General features: G+C 39.4%; 1 protein-coding gene across 4 annotated transcripts in view; it reads left to right on the plus strand.

Annotated features, from left to right (window-relative positions):
- Positions 1-19,477, plus strand: part of dmd (dystrophin) — a 205,817-nt gene that overhangs the window by 94,170 nt on the left and 92,170 nt on the right. For all 4 annotated transcript variants that reach the window (XR_003798034.1, XM_029256738.1, XM_029256737.1 and 1 more), the window contains exons 11-14: positions 6,657-6,838; positions 7,075-7,225; positions 7,338-7,457; positions 12,469-12,570. Coding sequence is in view for 3 of the 4 variants with exons in the window: in XM_029256738.1 (XP_029112571.1) it covers positions 6,657-6,838; positions 7,075-7,225; positions 7,338-7,457; positions 12,469-12,570 (555 nt within the window). In the remaining variant the exon portion in view is untranslated. The remainder of the gene's footprint in view (positions 1-6,656; positions 6,839-7,074; positions 7,226-7,337; positions 7,458-12,468; positions 12,571-19,477) is intronic.

Consider the following 19,477-nt stretch of genomic DNA (forward strand, 5'->3'; position numbering starts at 1 on the left):
TGCCCAGCCTGCGCTGATGAGATTCCACCTGACTGCCTGATCATATTTGTTCATCGCCCTACACAGGAAATAGAGATGGACATGGGGCTTGCACAAGACCAAATAGGTCTATGGGTCATTTATGCTTTCAACAAGCAGCGGGGTTTGGCTTGTTAGCACAGAGGCTGTCTGAAACCTCTGTGCCTCAATCTTAGTGGAAAATGCGAGAAAAAAAGTAGAATATTTGGAAATTGCTGTGAAAACACTCTCATTAGAATAGCACTGAATATGCAAGAAGAGGAGAGTCCGAAATATTTGCAAGAGGAATAGCCTTGAGCAAGTTGCACATGAATAACCCTAGGAGTATGGCACAAGGATATGCCTGAGCCTGAGCACCTGTAACTACCCTCTTGTAGGATAGATGTGAATGTGTGGCATGATGATAATCTTCAACATCTGACGGCTCTGAACATGTGGCTAAAGGAAGGCTCTTTTGTTGTTATGTGGTTGGGGTGACCCAGTGATAACACACTTAAAAAGCCTTTGGAAAGTAATACTCTCAGTGTTTCAAAGCAGAAATATTCCTGTAGCTGTCATTCAAAGCAAACACAAGTTTACAGAAGTGAGCTGTTATGTGTGCACATTCGTATCAGAACGCATGATGTGTGCAATTTTTGGGACGTAGAGTTCAATAAGTGACCGAGATGCTAAATTTGTGCTGCTGAATGCTGTCAGTTTATTAAACCTCAGTCATATCTGTCATAAATGGTGTATTGGTGGGTGTAAGTTATAGTTTATTTTTCAAATGTTTAGTTCTGGTGGGTGTAAATCTCTCTCTCACCCCCTTCCTCCATATATATGTACTGAGCTTTAGTCTGGCTTTTCACTTTGTCAGCATTTTGTCTGATTAATCACTTTTACTAGAACCACTTGAACTTTTTCGCTATCTGAGTTATCGGAGCGTTTTTATTGCTCAGCTACTGAAAATGTTAAATCGTGTTCTTGGATTTGTGCTGGATAATATTACTTGTTTTTTTTTTTTTACTCTGAGTGAATACATGTTAATTTACAGATGACAATTTGCAAATATAGGCTGGTTGAAAAGTTTGCAGTGTGACCTCTCTTTAATTGGCGCTATGTAGCCGTGCCCACACTGGTGCGCCACGTACTGCACAATTGCTTAATTTACAGTACCTCTGTTTTGAACCAGTAACCATGAAGAGGCTTCAAACAGCTTGACACGATAACTTGTAAAGTACAATATTGCTGTTACACGAACAAAAGCCTGCTATTCAAACATTGCAGTATACTCTTCTTCACTCCATTTATTATGCTGCTCAGAAAGCTAGTTTGTTTTGCTTGTTGTGTCTGGCAGGGTATCAATAAAGCCGTGATAAAGCACGGCTCAGAATCCCTCTTTTGTCTTAGTCTTGATAATACAAAAATAGCCTGTGGCTGTAATACGATGTTCCCATATATCTTAATATTTGGGCTGTAAGTGGATTACAGTCCTCAAGGACATTAGGGTGTCCTGCTTCAACAACTAATGTACATTACAACTAATACAATGTATATTCTGTTGCAGAGGAAAGAGAGCATTCTGTTCTCAATTGGCCATTGTGACTTTGGGCAACAAAACATTGATGTTTTTAGACAAATGTACGAAAAGCAGGAAAGGAGGCCATTTCTGCAGGTGGAGGAAGAGGCTGCGTTCAGTGCAGTAGGGAAGGTTTGGTGCAGACACTTTTAGTTTTAATTCTTGATAGTGGAAATTCATATTACTGTGACTCCTTATGGTCCATTACTGACCACACGACAAATGTCAGGGAAAGTAGCTGCAAGATCCTTTTTAAAATTTATTGTTCTTGCTCTTGTGCCACCCGGTGTGTGGCTTAAATGAGGATAATGCTGGGGGAAATGTCTGCACTCTCCGCCATATGTAGTGTCCTCAGGGGTCTACTGCTGGCACCACCTCGAATAAAATGAGCTAAGGAATGAAACAAAACGTAACTTGGTGTAAGTAGAAGTTTATTATTCTGTTGCACAGCATTTCACCATGTCAGGCTTGACACCTGAAGGCTGCTTATTTGCGTTCTCAGACAGGGCCCTGCGACTGTAGCCTTCAGATACATCATCGAAATTTAAGCAAAATTTCACATTATGCGATTGGCCAGAATTACACCTACATTTTGTGCAAAAGCATCAATAACTTTCTTGTAGCTGGTCAGCCACAACATTAAAGCCACTGATGGGTGAAGTGAATAACATTGATTATCTCGTTACAATGGCAGCTGTCAATGGGTGGGATATATTCGGCTGCAAGTGAACAGTCAGTTCTTGAATTTGACGTGTTGGAAGCAGGAAACTGGGCAAGCGTAGGGATCTGAGCGATTTTTGACAAGGGCCCAATTGTGATGGTTAGCTGACTGGGTCAGAGTATCTTCAAAACGACAGCTCTTGTGGGGTGTTCCCGGTATGCAGCGGTTAGTACCTACCGAAAGTGGTCCAAGGAAGGACAACCGGTGAACCGGCAACAGGGTCATGGGCACCCAAGGCTCATTGATGTGCGTGGGGAGCGAAGGCTAGTCCGTCTGGTCCAATCCCACAGAATAGGTACTATAGCACAAATTGCTGAAAACCTTAGTGCTGGCTGTGATAGAAAAGTGTCAGAAGACACAGTGCATCGCAGCTTGCTGCGTGTGGGGCTGTGTAGCCGCAGAACGGTCAGATGGCCCATGCTGACCCCTGTCCATCGCCGAAAGTGCCTACAATGGGCATGTGAGCGTCAGAACTGGACCATGGAGGAATGGAAGAAGGTGGCCTGGTCTGATGAATCACGTTTTCTGTCAGATCATGTGGACGGCTGGGTGCGCGTATGTCGTTTACCTGGGGAAATGGTGACAGCGGGATGCACTATGGGAAGAAGGCAAGTCGGTGGAGGCAGTGTGATGCTCTGGGCAATGTTCTCCTGAGAAATCTTGAGTCCTGGCATTCATGTGGATGTTATTTTGACATGTACCACCTACCTAAAGATTGTTGCAGACCACGTACACCCTTTCATGGCAACGCTATTCCCTGATCGCAGTGGCCTTTTTCAGCAGGATAATGTGCCCTGCCATGCTGCAAAAATTGTTCAGGAATGGTTTGAGGAACATGGCAAAGAGTTCAAGGTGTTGACTTGGCCTCCAAATTCCCCAGATCTCAATCCGATCAAGCATCTGTGGGACGTGCTGGAAAAACAAGTGCGATCCATAGAAGCCCCACCTCGCAACTTACAGGACTTAAAGGATCTACTGCTAACGTCTTGGTGCCGGATACCACAAGACACCTTCAGAGGTCTTGTGGAGTCCATGCCTCGACAGGTCAGAACTGTTTTGGCGGCATGAGGGGGACCTACACAATATTAGGCAGGCGGTTTTAATGTTGTGGCTGATCAGTGTAATAATCACAGGAATAATAATAACAGCAATAAGGCTAAATGAAGCAGGTAGTTTCGCCATGTAGGTGTGGGATTTAGTCTGAGGGAAGAACAAAAAAAAAACTGTTTTTCTTGTCTCTTCAAATCTTTCCCCCCAGTGTGCTAGAAATCCTTTAATAGGCACGGATATGAAATTGAAATATTGTCCCCCTGGGGTCACACAGCAACATTGTTTTTTTAATCTTTGTATTTGAGGATGACGTCTTATATGAAAGCAGTTTCAGAGCAGTAAGTGACTGTAATCAGTTCTTTGAAGTTGACCCTTCCTACGCAGTGCTTTTCCCGGTTGTATTTTAGCCTTAATTGTAAGATTATATCTTGCTCAGAAATCTTTTTGTGTGGAGAAAGGTCACTAAAACACATGTGGTAAACACAAAAGCAGGTATTTATGATTGTGGGTCCTTTGATAGGCTTAGTGCCAAGGAGTGGGCTATTTACAGCGTGGACTTGTATCAGGAGTGCGCTCAGCGCTCAGCTGCTGTGCCGATGTGTTAAAGAACCTAACTGATTGCGCTTTCTTTTCCCATATTCAGGGGCAATCGCAGAGATGCAGCACAATGTACTATATGGAAAACTTGAGTGAAGAGCACTCTTTCTTTCATTTTGTTTTACCCTTGAACTTCTTCCTGGATACATTAAACCAGGAAATTAGATAATACCAACTTCCACTTCGAAGTCATAATATTTATATATATAGTTTTGTAACATGCATTTTCATGTGTGGAAATAAACCAATATTAATTTTTAGTTTTAAATAAATACAAACTTTAATCCAAGGTGGAAAGAAAAATGCCTATGTTAAATTTTTCTATTATGCTTCAAGATTAGTACTGAAGACATTGTCTCCAAGCATTTTGTGATGTTTACAGTCTTTGGTAGCAGCCATAGTGCTTCTGTTAACCATCTTTGGAAAGTAAAAATGATCTAATACTAAACTAAGTAAATTCCACAGGAACAGAAGACTAGATTCACTTTTGTATAACTAAATTTGTTATAAAAGTTATGAACGGGACCACCAAGACAATTTTACTCATCTGTTGAAATTGCTTGTATCATATATCCTGTGGATTGCAGCTTTATTGCACTACTTTGTCTTTCTCTCATTCAGGAGTCTTATGTTCTCTGTCATTGATTATGTGTTTCTTTTAATGATGTATGCTTTGAGTTGTACTGAGGCTGCCTGCTTAAATTGCTTAGGTTTGGAATATTTGCCTGTACATGTAATAATCTTCATAATAGCCTAAATTCATACAATCAAGCTTATTGGGTGGTAAATTTAGATATTTGCTGGGTCTGACAAATAGAGATTAGTAGTCATAATATACAGAGCTTTGTTTGTGTTTATATTTCATGACATGACTCATTTCATAGCTTGTTTATTTTTGTTTTGTACAATGTATTCTTGTAGCTGATACATACACAGCAGATGACAAGGCCATCTGTTTTGTAGTTTAGAAAAAGAAGAGATTGTGTATTTATATGAACAGAGACATACTGCTTGTTGTACATTTTTCTTACTAAAGAGTCAACTCATGGCATAAAAATGGTAGGTTATATATTTGTTTTGTCAGAAAAGGTGCATGATACCCCAAACCACATGCTAAATATAGACATATATTGACATTTATATATTTATGTAAGTGAAATTTTGCCAAAACAAATATTGAATGCTATTTATATTTAACTGCATTTACTTTAGGTTATATACATTGTAATTTAACTTGATAAATAACCGTAATAAACTGCTGTTTTATATTGGCTTTTTCATAGGTAGTTACTGACTTTTGAACAAGGAAATGACATAGCTTTAGAAGAAATCCCGAGAATATTTGTCTGCTATGAGTACTCAAGCAGTATGTGATAATTCATGCAATGTCATAAAAAGTTGCTGATATACAATAAGTAAATAAATTGTGCTTCATTTCAAGGGAGAGGGCAGTTTTCAGTAGGCACCATATACATGGACATTGTTTGTCCTGAGGGACAAAAATCAAACCATATTTTATAGGCAACACAAAACTACCATAATATGACAGATGGTTGCTATAATTTTTTTCTTTGCCAGATGTCATGTGCCCTACCATCCCACATAAATTTGTTAATGCCCACAAGCCTTCAGTAAATCAGTTCTTGTACTAAATTAGATGTTCTTGTCACAATTTAGTTTTAATTTATGCAACACATTTGGAATAGTGGGGATGTGACTGAGCTTTCAAGGTTGTTGGTTCTGTTACATCTCGGCTGTTTCTGTTGGACCTATTTACAAAGTGTGTTGATGAGTTAAATATCTCTGGCTATATTCGTTGATGAAATTTTAACCTGGAATCAAGGTATGTATCACCAAATACTTATCCACATTGAAGTCTGATTTTTGTGTGTGTTTAAAAGTATATTTTTCAAAACTGAATAACTCAGTCCTGTTCATGCAGCAAAGCTATGCTGAAAGAATAACAGTACATTTTTTATATATAATGTAAATAATTTGTGATTACAATCAATCATTCAAGTTACTTTTCATTCAGACTACAGTATGCTGGACAAAAATAATTTCATTGTTATTTTAAACTGGATGTAAATAGTTTGTGCTTAAAATAAATCATCAACTTCACACACTCTCACTGAAACCGCTTGTCCCACGTTGGGTCGCGGTGATCCGGAGCCTAACCTGGCAACACAGGGCGTAAGGCTGGAGGGGGGAGGGGACACACCCAGGACGGGACACCAGTCTGTCGCAAGGCACCCCAAGTGGGACTTGAACCCCAGACCCACCAGAGAGCAGGACCCGGCCAAACCTGCTCCGCCACCGCACCCTCTCTTTATCAACTTCAAGTTATTTTTCAATTACTGTTACAACTGAAAACTTGAACTTGCTGTTCAGAAATTGACATGTAGAATATTAATATTACTTTCATCAGCCACTCGTAAACATAATGCAGCGGTTTACCCACCTGCTTTAGAAGTGTTTCTTGTGTGTACAATGCCAGTCAAAAGTTTGAGTACACTTGCTGGAGACTGGTTTTCGTCTGCAAGGCATTTGGTTAACAGGTTTGAGCAGGAAATGAGCCACCTCTTTTCTGTAGCTGCTCCTAGTACCAAAGTGACTCGGTTTGCGTCCACTGTCTGTTCAGTTTGTTATGTCTGTAGACTTGCTTGTGCATATATGCACAGGATGGTAAACTGCGGTCTGGTCTCTGTGCAGGGCTACATGGTTGAACTGACATCCCACCAAGGCAGCGTAGGAAGGGTGCTGCAGGCAGGGAGTGCTCTGCTGCTGGATGGCCGTCTCACTGAGGAAGAAGAGAATGAGATCCGGGAGCAGATGAACTTGCTCAACTCCCGCTGGGAGCACCTGCGGGTGGCCAGCATGGAGCGGCAGAGCAGGTATGAAGCACCCACCGAACCACATGAACACACTGGTGCTACCCATAAATAGTCAAAGTTGCAGTTTATATCATAGTCAGTGCTTGACATGTGCACAGAACAGGAGCAGTGTGTCAGCTTTGTGCACTCCGTGGAACCTTCTCATTGCACTCCTCTTAGGCTCTGAGGTCAGTGTGGCTGGGTTTCAAAGCCATTTGCTCATTGTCACACCCCCACCCCCCACGAACTTCTCCCAGGCTACACGAGGTGCTAATGGACTTGCAGAACCAGCAGCTGAAGCAACTCACTGACTGGCTGGAGCTCACAGAGGACCGGATCAGGCGGATAGGGGCACAGCCACTCGGGCCTGATCTGGTGGATATAAAGCATCAAGTGGAGGAGCATAAAGTAGGGTATCTCCTGGTGCCTGCCTGTGGCTCTTACTTCTCCTCTTCTCACTGCAATTGTGTTTATACCCACATTTACCCCTTTTGAATGTGTTTTTCCTCTGACATTGCAGCTGCTCCAAGAAGATCTGGAAATGGAGCAGGTGCGTGTGAATTCCTTAACCCATATGGTGGTGGTGGTGGATGAAACCAGTGGGGACAGCGCCACAGCAGCCTTGGAGGAGAAACTGCAGGTTAGATATTTGCCAGTGGTTTATATGATTGATTTTAATTATGCACATGTGAAAATTAATGGAGCTGTGATTTTCAGCTATGCAATAGTGACATAATATTGCCGAAAACATATTGAAAGTTCGCTCCTGACTTTGAACAATATGCAATTAAAACACTGACAGAGAATCTCTGAGTCTGAGGTTCAGTAAACTCTCTGACATAAGCTCATTAGAGATCACCAGCTACCAGTCCGATCTGTTGTTAGTAAACTGACACCCAATTAGGGGGCAGCAACATGTTCACCAAATTATGCTGCTAAGCAGTGTTTAACAGGGGTGTAAAACTGTACTTGAAAATTGTGTTTTGAGAGGAATTTTATAGACCTGTTAAATGTCAGATTTTCAAAGTGTTATGAAGTTGTTATGTAAATTTTCTTATCAACCTTCATACAAGAGGAGAGTAGGTCAGCACACCTATATAAACAGTCACTCAAGCTTTCTGAGAGGCATATATTTAAAGCCCAAAGGCATAATCAGATAATACAAAACATGCATTTTTTATTTTTGAAGCAAACATTAATTTGTACTATGGTATATAATTGATTTGCATATTTAATTTTCATATATAAAGTTTAATCTGTCTTTAAAGTTTCATATAGTAAAGTTTAATCTCTTTAATCGTTGGGTTTCTTGTCTGCTTAATGCAATTGTTCTTCAAAAATGAGCTGAAATATTTCATACATGCTAATAACTGGCCCTCTTCATTACTAACATGGGACTGGCTTATAGCGGTGAATGTGTATGTAGTTCAGCTGTAGCAGTTGAGGAAATGGCAAGGAAGAACACACACACGCATTTTCTGAACCGCTTGTCCCATATGGGGTCGCGGGGAACCGGAGCCTACCTGGTAACACAGGGCATAAGGCCGGAGGGGGAGGGGACACACCGAGGACGGGACGCCAGTCCGTCGCAAAGCACCCCAAGCGGGACTCGAACCCCAGACCCACCAGAGAGGAGGACCCGGTCCAACCCACTGCACCACTGCGCCCCCTGTCAAGGAAGAACATATTAAGGTTTTTTCTCCAGTGGATTGAATACATTTGGCAGGTTCATTGCGACTGCAGACTGGTTTGCTATGAAAATGGCCTTTAAGTTACCTTAAAATGGGTAAAACTTTTTCAGTCAAGATGTCTTTTATAGATCTCTTACAGGGGAATTTGGGTAGGAGTGAACTAGTAAGTCTTGCCAAGAACTGCAAACAATTTTCTGTCAAAATCTATATTCTTTATTCTGATAATACCCAAGCAAAACTTTGGGCACCAGCAGAATATTTCACAACAATATGTGCTTGTGCCAAATATCTCACGTTGGAACGTTAGATGGAAACAACTGCCAACTGATTTCCAGTCAGTTAGCTGAGGCATTAGATTGAACTTTTCAGTTTGATTTTTGTGAGTAGCAAATGTGTGGATTGTGATGTTAAGTCCCGTAAGTCCCTTTGTGGGCTCTGCTGTACCACCCTCAAGCTATGTGCTTAGCCTGAATGGGTCCAAGTAAAAAATCCACCATTGTACACAGGGCAAATTTTAAATTTATGTCAGCTAGGACACATAATAATAGCAATAAAGAGAGTTCCGACAACAAGTGGCAACAGTAAAAGCTGGATCATAAACACATTTTTTACACAATTAACTATACTGAAATAGGCTGAAATTATTGTAAGTAAATATCGAGGGAAACTGAAGCTGTAAAATATTTGCGTTTTATATGGCATTTGATAGTGTAATTGGCCAGAAATAGAGAGGGAGTCTGCCACAAAAAACACAATCTTACATGAACACGCACACTCACACAATATTGGGTGCATAATGATAAAGGGCGGCTGCGTCTTTCTGATACAGTAATGGGGCACGGTGTATTTCTTTTCTGAATTAGTTTCGGTAAGAAAGGAGTGTTGTTTTTTCCTGTAGGTTTAATGAGATATGCCCACAAAAGCTGCAAAGGAACACAATTCAAGGGCCCCTATCTCCTTTATACTCTGAATGCTTGTATGGAATATTGGATTTGTACAAAATGAGCTGAGATTAGTTTGTTTGTTGATTAGTTTTTTTTATAAATGACGAATGAAAGTTGCCACTCTGGTACAGCTGGGTAATTGCAGGGCTTTCAGGAGTGCTGAAAGAGCGACTCTAGCCGCAATTAGACCAAGCCATCGAGGGCAATCGCCGAGTTAACTGGACATGCTGCATGTCGGTTAATACAGGTAGGAGCTTCCCGATGGATGGATGGATTGGAGAGAAGGCGCTATTTCTGAGTCTCTTTCTGTAGCATTATTCACAGTGTCACTTGGCATCTGTGATAGGACGTCAGCTATAAAAGTTTTTGTCATGCAGGGGAGGGTTTCATACGGTCAAGGTATCCCGACTGGCTGCGTCACAAACATCCCTGGCAGAACAGTGGCTGAAGTTAGAGCAGACATTTGTATCTCAAGTGACCTCCAGTTTTATCAGATAAAAGTAAAATCAGTACAGAAACCGCATTGGCCATCTCTGCGAGCCGAGATTCGGTTTGTACAGTGCAAATTCAGTGCAGTGTAGCAGTCATTTAGTTCTGAATAAAATATCTTAAGGGGATTTAAAATATACAAGAGCATAAACAAAGTGCTCAGGTTTAAGTAGCAGAGTGTAAGTAGGAAGCTTTCAGCGCAGTCTGAAGTGGTAGGTTTTGAGTCTTTTCCTGGAGAGTGTGATGGATTTCAGAGTCCTGAATGGTAGGTGAAGCTTATTCTGCCAGTAGGCAGACAAGGCATAAAAAGGAGAAGCTCCTCCAAATGGATGACCTCTTCTGTCTGCTGCACTGTGGACTGGGCTAAAAGTGGACTTTTTAAAGAAGGCCATCACCCTGACTGGGCTCATGGAGAGCTCACACCATGTCTCTGAACTGCCTAGCCGCAGGAGAATTTCAGATGACTGAATCCAGTAAAAGTAATGGGGAATTAAAATCTGGGGAACGAAGCTCATTACCGGTTTGAAACATTTTGTGTAATACCTTAATTAATTTAAAGAAAAATTCCTTGAATTGTGAAACCTTTCTTTTTTAATTTTTCATTTTTTTTTAATTATGTTTACTTATTTTCCTTTTTAATATTCCCAGGATTAATTTTCAGTTCTTTCATTTTTTGCTGTAAACATCTTTGTGCATTTATTAGGCTCTTTTAAAATTTCAAATGTGCACGTCATTGAAAGGAACGCAGCGCAGGGAGCAAGCAGAAAATTTACATTTGAATTCACACATTTAGACAACAGGAGTAAGAGAATTGTGTTGAAAAATACATGGTGACACTGTTGTAATAATATGATAATGTGGTAATGTGATAACTAATGTAGCATGCTTTAGTAATGCCGTGACATATACACTGGAGCTGTGCAGCAATATCATCACCTCTGCGGTGGTGCTGAAGGTTTGTGATGATTTATGCATTAAGATTGTTAATACAATGTCTTAAGTAAAAGAAAGAGAAAATGTAATGAGTTGTTTAACAATATGGTACTAATGGGTTGCTGACTTTTGGGTGGCTGTGTGAAGACAAGTGTGAAAGTAGCAGTTGTAAGAAACTTACGCAATCCTGTGCACTGATTAGTAATACCGTGACGAACACAAAGGTGTAGGAGATTTCCAAAAGGAATAGTTTCTCTCTTGGTCAGATTTTATCTCTGGAGATTTCCTGATGAAACAGTCCTTTACATAGTTATGTATTAATCAGCCATCACAAGGTACTGTTTTAAATTGTACACATTTAGAAGTGTGCCAGCTATCGTTTTTTTTATTATTATAACTGCCGTTAAGGTGTAATAACAGTTCATCAAGTTGATAGTCACGCAGGCAAACTTTCCAAAAAATGGCTACCATCTTGCCAGTGCTCCTCATCCCAGAAGACCTCAGGGACACGTTCCAACTGGCACATAGACAGTTAACATGAAAAATATCCCCTTCTCCTTTGCTTGGTAGTCTCTTGTTTAATTCTTGTTATTGCTCACATACTATATGAACTTTTTCATGTTGTAACACTGCCAATGCAAAAAGATTACATATCTCAATTATATTCATTGAATATCAGTGTGTTGACATTGAAAAGTACCATTGAAAAAATATATATAGATGTTCCTCGACTTACAATGGTTCGACTTATGATTTTTCGACTTTACAATGGTGAGCTGGCGATAGACATTCAGTAGAAACCATATTTTGAATTTTGAATTTTTTTTTTCCGGGGAAGCAATATGCGGCGCGATGCTCTCTTGTGATGCTGGGCAGCGGCAGCGATCCGCATCTCTGTCTGCCACGCGGTCGCTATATAGATACCCCCCTGTATCTACGTTGTGTTTTGTGCATCCATGATATCACAGAAACACCAGTCTGTGTCTCCTGCTACTGGTGGGAAGAAGAAGAGGAGGACAATTACTCTTGAGGAGAAACTCAAGATATTACCCACCATGAAGGCGGCAAGCCCATAATGGCCATTGCACATATGCTAGGCTATGATGTGATTGTAATATATATACAATCATAATGTCCAAGGTGAAACAAGATTTAAATAATTTCAGTAATGACAAAGTCTATGAGAAAATGATGAGGTACAGTCTTTGAGGCACAGACTGTAATTCCATGAAGTGTATAAAGGCCCTGTGGATTCCTGGAGTTACTCTAACCATATTTAACCATGTACTGTAACCAATGTGTCTGGTTATATTTATGTCCCGATTAGTTAACTTCCTTCCTTTTCTTTTGGCTGCTACACCCAGTTTTTGACTGCCGTGGTAATCAAGCCTATGCTGCCTAACTCAAACTTAAATCCAACGTAATATTGTCTCTTCGATCTCAGCTAGCACTTATTGTCTCCAACCTTGGAAAACTTGGAACAGGTCTATATTACAGAAGACAGGTGCCCCCGTGTCCACAGTACCAAAGGGAGGTTTGACTGTGTTCAGATGAGTGCAAGTGCACTACCGACATGTATGTGTTGTTCCTACAGCAACTGGGGGACAGATGGGCAGCTATCTGCAGGTGGACAGAGGACCGCTGGGTTCTACTCCAAGAGATTCTCCTCAAGTGGCAACATTTCACAGAGGAGCAGGTGGGTGGCATTTTGGCTCGGCTAAATGACTAAAGAGCTGGTAGGAAGAACTGGTTCTTCTGAACGTATAACATAGTACCATTGTAGGGAACAGATGTATTAAGGAGCAGCTAGGTAAGCATCTGTTTGATAGGGTGAAAATATCTCATCCTCTCAGGTCAATATATAGAGCATTCATCTGCTAGAGAGGGTATCTCCTCAAAATTATTAAAAAAAAAAATGCAACACCTGGGCAGCTGACTGCTGTGCATGATTCATTTGGAGTGGGCAGATTCAGGAAATGTTTTTGACTTTGATATACAAAAAAATTTGTCCCGGTTACATCTTAATTTTTCATGTTCCTTTAGAAATTTCCTAACTGAAATCCATTTTACTGTATCTGAACTATACAAAATTTATTTAGCACTGTTTAAACAGTAACTGAAAATATTCAAGGCTATCATACGTATATATGTGTGTGTGTGTGTGTGTGTGTGTGTGTGTGTGTATATACTGTATATTATACCGATCTCATAATTCTGATTTCCTAGTATGGCTTTTTAATCTAGGTGTGCCCCAAATTAAATGTAGTTTACTGATTATGAACAGGTAATAGTAACTGAATTACTTATTTAGTCTGAAATAATTAGAGGAGGATTTCTCAAATATGTTATAATAGAAGCTTTTCACATTCACAGAACTAATTTCATATGAAATATGTTTTACACAATTTAAATGCAGAGCCGTCTCCAGATTCTTCATTAGTTACTCCATTGTACTACAAAGAATATTTATATTTAGTTTGAATAATATTACTTTGATACTACTGAAGCAGTAAGGAGCACACCACATTTTGCAAAGGTTACTGTTTATGAAATTGAAATGTATTGCTGATTGTAGTATCTAAGAATATCAGTTTTTTTCCTCTTCACCTTTTTCTGTCCAAGTCCCTCAGCATTTTACATTTTTACATATTTGAAATCTGAGTCACTGAATATAAAGCTCTGATTATACTCTGATTAAAGTAAGCATTTTGTAAAAGTTTGTTCATAGCATGCTGTCGAAGGAGTGCCAGACATTTTATCAGCTCCAGAATCTTTTTGCTGACAATGCCCAAAATGTATGTTTTTTTCGTTAAGCGGTAATCATGTTTCATGAGCAAGTCCCTTTGATACTAGTGGTGCCCTCTTGGTACCATTCAGCCCAATATATGCTGCAGGACAGGGGTCTGCATAGGAATTGCACTCAAAAGTATTATTTTTTTTTGTCTAGGGAACTGTGCAGCACAGAGCAAAGACCTTAACATTTTCCCTAATAGTTTTCTCTTAGGTTTTTGGTAAAGGATTTATGAGGTAGGTCTGAGTTACCAGGAAAGCTTCTGTTACATTCTTCCAAAAAAGTTAGTTTTACATCTTTTGAAGCAACCTTACCCTTTTGTTTGGTTGATTTCTGCAGCACCATATCCAATATCGAGAAGCTTTTCTATTGTGGAGGAATCTCAATGGCACTATACATATATTCAAATTGTCTCAGCCCACTGGAGCACACAGCCTCCATTATGAAAGAAGAGTATCAGCGCTCCATGAAAGACAGATAGAGCTTTATCTCACTGCCCTGATAGGCTCAGTGTGTAGATACAGTGTACAGAGCTATGGCTTCTTTCAACATCAGGCCTTCCTGTCAGTCCCAGATATATTTAGCACGTTTTGGACCGATTTCATAATGTACACATTGTTAAATTTTCTGTTCTGTTTAATTTTCTTGTCAGTTTTTCCAGAACTTTTAATTTGAAGTGTAAAACTTTGTTACACTCACATTTGTTAACCTGTTGCCCTTGTCAGGGTTGTGGTGGTCTAGAGCCCCTGAAATCATTGGCTTCTAGGCTAGCAGGGGTATATCAGGTCATTGCAGGGTAGCCCCCAACACACACACACATTAAGGGCCATTTAAAGTTACTCTTGTTTGTGGGCTGTTGGAGGAATCCAGAGCACCTGGAGGAAACAAGAACATGCAAACTCCACACAGACTGAACCGAAATCTACACCCAGACAGCCCAGGCACTGTTACACAGCAGCACTACCTACTTTGCCACCACGTTGCCCACTTTGTTACCTTTTTCTCATTGACTTTCATTATTAATTTCTATCCTGAATCTTCACACAAAATGTACATTCACGTCACGCGTTGAAAGCCCTGTCCTATTCTGACACAGCTATTTTTATGAATTACTTATTTGCGATGGGTCACAACACAAACTAAAATGAGATTGTATTTCTCCTAAACTCCTCTTTGGAAGCAAGTTTCCAATATTATTTTTATCGCACGCTTTCTTTAGCTGCACATTTGTTTTTAATATTAAATGGCCTTTTAAATTACCTTCTATCTTTTCAGCAGTATTTTTCAGACAAGGGACTGTCCTTTCACTTATTTCATTCAGTGCCGCTGACTATTCTCAGTATGTTAGAGTCTGTAAGTTTAACGTGAAAGTGCAGAGCACCGCAGAGGTTTAATTTGAATTAAACTGATTTTCAAGGCCAAAACATTTTGTTTAAATCAAGTCCGTCTGAATTCTGTTATTGCATTGATCAAAGCAATTTCCAAACTTATATTAAACATTTAAATTCAGCCTTTTCCAAAATAAAGGCTCTTGTTACTAATTTGAGAAATTCTTGTTTTTATGAAATATTTTATTTTGGTTTCCATTGCTTTTGAATTAAAATAACTGAAATCATTTAGAAAAGTGTGACACTTCACATAAGCCTTTCTCTTGTAAAATGAGATGGTTTTGAAATGGTAATCACTTTCAAACACATTTTGTCTTATTATTTAGACAGTTTTCTTTGTGAATGTGAACAGTGACTCATGTGACCTGCTTCAGTTTGGAGGTTAATATCTCCAACTGTAATTGACATTTTGAAAGTGGTTAAAGACCAAGAGGTATTTCAAACACTTTTGAGTCTCAGCTGAATGCCCAGATAAGTTATACAGCTTATTCTGCTTGTAACTCTGCTTGGTGGATTGAATTAGCTATAGCCCTTGTGGCTGCTTCAAGTAATTAATTACTATTTGCCCTGCTGCCTTAAAGCACTTCTCAGATGTGTGTTTTATGCACAGAATAAATAACCCGTGCGGCCAAAAATGTGTATTTCACGTCACGCAGAATTCGTTATGTTTACAATATCATATTTACAATAGTAATAAGGAAGTTAATAGTTAATTAGATTTTTTGTGAATTATTACTAAATATAATTGTAACTGACACTGCCCTGAAACTGGTCTTTTTTAATGAGATGTACTCTGTGACCACAAAGAACAGTTTAATTCACTTTTTTAATACATTAGACTGCGTTTTATATACAGCCTCATGTTTATTGTAAAGTCCCCCCTGTGCCTGTTGCTTTGCATTCATTACCGTTTTAATTCTCCTTGAAGCACTTCTTGACAGACCCAGGTGGATGTAGCTGATTGTGTTTTGGTGCCGAGTTCAGTACCTCTCATATACTAGAGTATACCTGACTTAACAGAATGCAGCTGAATGGGTTCTTATGCTATTCTGAAAAATAATTATATTGATATATACCTTTAGTATGTGTACCTTCCAAATAGTGCTGATCAGAGTCATTTTAATGCATGCATGCCTCAAGTCTACGCTTATACATTTATGCAGGTGAATCAAACAGCCATTTTCCTTAATAGAAGCAATTTTTCTTCCTTCATTCGTTCCAAAATTAGCTAGTTTTTCTGCTACCTCTAAGTTTTTTTTTCTACATTTGTATTTTCCTTGTGTTCGTTTCTATCAAGCAGTAGGTTGGTTTTCAAGGTTCTTGGGGGCACATTAGTCATGTCTTCATTTCCAGTGCATCAGCATCAAGATGCAAGTAGCATAACAATGCAAGCAAGTTCTTTGCCACCAGTTGTTATTCCTTGGCGTTACTTCTGATCTTTTTCTGTTACTTTGTGATCAAAGTCTACTGATTGCCCAAGATTTTAGTGTACCGCTTCCTTATTCCATCACTTATTCCATCACTCTCTTTCTACAATTCAGCAGTCAATTTTAAAGTCCGTAAAGAACTGTGGGAAGACATCAGCTCAGTTCAATTCAGATTATTTAGATATATTTACCACACTACATTTTGCCTTAAAGCGTTTTGCTTTGGTTTGTACAAAAATACAGAATGACGTGAAACAAGTATAATTATTAGTAAAAATACAAAACAACAGGTGTGCAAGAAAGCCAGAAGACACCAGAGGAGAAGAATTGACACTTCATAATTTGGGATAGGACACAAAAAAAACCTCTGGGGATTCAGGGTAAAATGGCCACCCCAGCCTCTCCTGGCATGCTAACACTGCACACTACCATTTTTTAAGGAGTTTCTAGAGCAGTGAGATGATTGTCCAGACTCCCTCTGTCTGGTTAGCAGGTGATATTCAGTTGGTCTGGAAGACCAAGTGTGGAAAAACTTGCAGGTCTTAACTTAGCCAGGTTGACCTTGGATATGCTGTGACAGTTTGAGAGTGGAATGACAGATAAGTATGATTACTACAAATTGTCACAGCTACATGGCAGCATGGACCAAGAGCTTTACCCAGAGGACCTCATGTCTACATGTGAATTTACTGAATGATGCATCATACCATCCACTGTATTTTTCGCTGTCCCACAGTTGAGGGGCTTCATAACTGAGTTTTAGAGGTCAGAATTTATTCCAGGAATCAAGAAGAAAGTGTTTGTTTTTTGTGATAGAAGAGATCGTTCTAGCTTATACATAAAAATGTGTTACGGCATATACAACGCAGTCAGTAAGGATAATGACACAACTAAGGGTACTCCATTAGTGCCCCGGAAGAAACTACAAGTTTTTAAGGGCCAGATAGTGACCAAGGCAGTCACTTGACCTGAATCCCACTAAGTATATGCTTCAGTTAGTGAAGACAAGACTAAAGGCAAAAAACCACCAGAATTAGCAGAGACCATAGACAGCTGCATTACAGGACTGGCGGAGCATCACAAGAGATGATATGTGTCATCTGGTTATGTCTATGGATAGCAGATTTCCAGATCTAATCAAATGAAAAGGATTTGCAACGACGTACTAAACATGACCATTTTTTCAAGATTATGTTAATTTGTTCAATTACTTTTGGTGTGTTAAAATGGGAGTACTATGTGTAAAAAAGGCTGTAGTCCCTAGTATAGATGTACCCTCAAATTAAAGATGATAGTGTGCACTTTAACCTCAGCAATCCTTTTATTTCAAATCCAGTGTTGCACCGCAAAGCCAAAAAAAAAAAGTCAATGTTCAAATACTTAACGGACAGCATTGTATGTAGAGTCTAACCCCTTCGGGGTCTGTATGTAAAGATTCAAATTTTAAATTCTGTCCTGAACCTTTCTGGGAGGGAATGCAGGGACATAAGTATTGGTGTAGTGTGTTAATAAATTCTGGAACCTGTTATCTTGTAATAAATCTTGCTGTAGCATTCTGAATTTATAACGTAGCAGGAGTGCTGTTTAGACTCCCTAAGTGTAAGGCATTGCAATCATCTTGTGAGATGTATTCTCTTATTCTTCCATGTCTTGCACAGAAAGCAACTGTCCTTCTTTTGCAACGTTCCTTATCTGGAGAATAGCATATCTTAGGTAGAGAATTAGCATAAGTAATTAAAGACATATCCCTTCCAGCAATGGTGCTTGAGGTTCTAATTTAGTATGCAAAAGTGAAGTTTAAAACCTTAAAATTAATATGTATTACCAGTAAAGTAATATTTGCCTTATTTTCTTCAGGTAACAAGACTTCTGATTTATTTTTCATTTTAGAGACAGCATTTCTTAATTTTTCTTTACCTCAAGTGAGCAGTTTGCTGTGACAGCTACAGTCATGGTGTCATTTGTTTGTATCAATAAATAGATTTTGTGTATCATCAGCAGAAATTAAAATTAGTTTTATGCCTCAATTTTTTGTTCAGGTATCATACAAAGAGAGAAGAGTATAGATCCCAGCACTGACCCCTGTGGAACTCTGTTTAACTGATGATGTCAGTGGGGAGCAGTTTTACAATTATCTCAATACTAGGCAAGCATCTTAAAAGTGCTTTCAGACAGTCCATCACAGGAATCCATCTTTTGTTGAGATTGGTAAGAATAATACTATCAAAAACAGCACTATGGTCTAGAAGCAGTGGTATAGTAGAAGTACTTGCATGAGAGGCTCACAGTAGACCATTATTATCTCCAACTAAACGGGTAAATGTAAGTGTGATTGATGGCTAATGCAGTTTTAGTTCTGGTGCTGCAACTAGGGTAAAAACCAGAGTGAAATTTCTCTAATATTTGTGGACATGTATATTTTTGTAGGTAGGACAGTGGCATTTAGGATAGTGCAAACGCCTGACAACATTGGGGCTGTGGGTTAAAATCTGGGCTTGAGACAGATTCAGTCTGTGTGGGTTCTTTGTGCTCATATTCACTTCCTCCAGGTGCCCTAGTTTCTGTCCACAGTCCAAAGACATTTGTTTCAGGTGAACTGGTGACTGAATTGCCTGTAGTGCACAATTGTGTGAGACTGAATGTGTGATGGATTGGTGTCCTGTCCAGGATGTACCCCTCCTCGCACTCCATGCTTCTGCGTTTCAGACAAGTGGTCACAAAAAATTAATCAGATACTAATTTTTAATAGAAAATAAATGTTTGAGACAGGATTATAGTTGTCACATTACACCCAAACTTTGGATTGTTGTACAGAGGTCTGACTGCAGCCATCTTACTTTCATTTTTCATTCAAAGAAAGTAAACTGATAAGTTTGAAGACGCAAGAATCCGGAGTGGCATACTTGAGGTTTGCTCTAGGTCCACTTTAAGTCACTTTGAAATTGTCATTTCATTAACAACCCTGGGCTAAGAAAGCTAAAAACTGGAAAGTCACTA

This window comes from Scleropages formosus, chromosome 12, assembly GCF_900964775.1.
Source record: "Scleropages formosus chromosome 12, fSclFor1.1, whole genome shotgun sequence".
NCBI lineage: Eukaryota > Metazoa > Chordata > Actinopteri > Osteoglossiformes > Osteoglossidae > Scleropages > Scleropages formosus.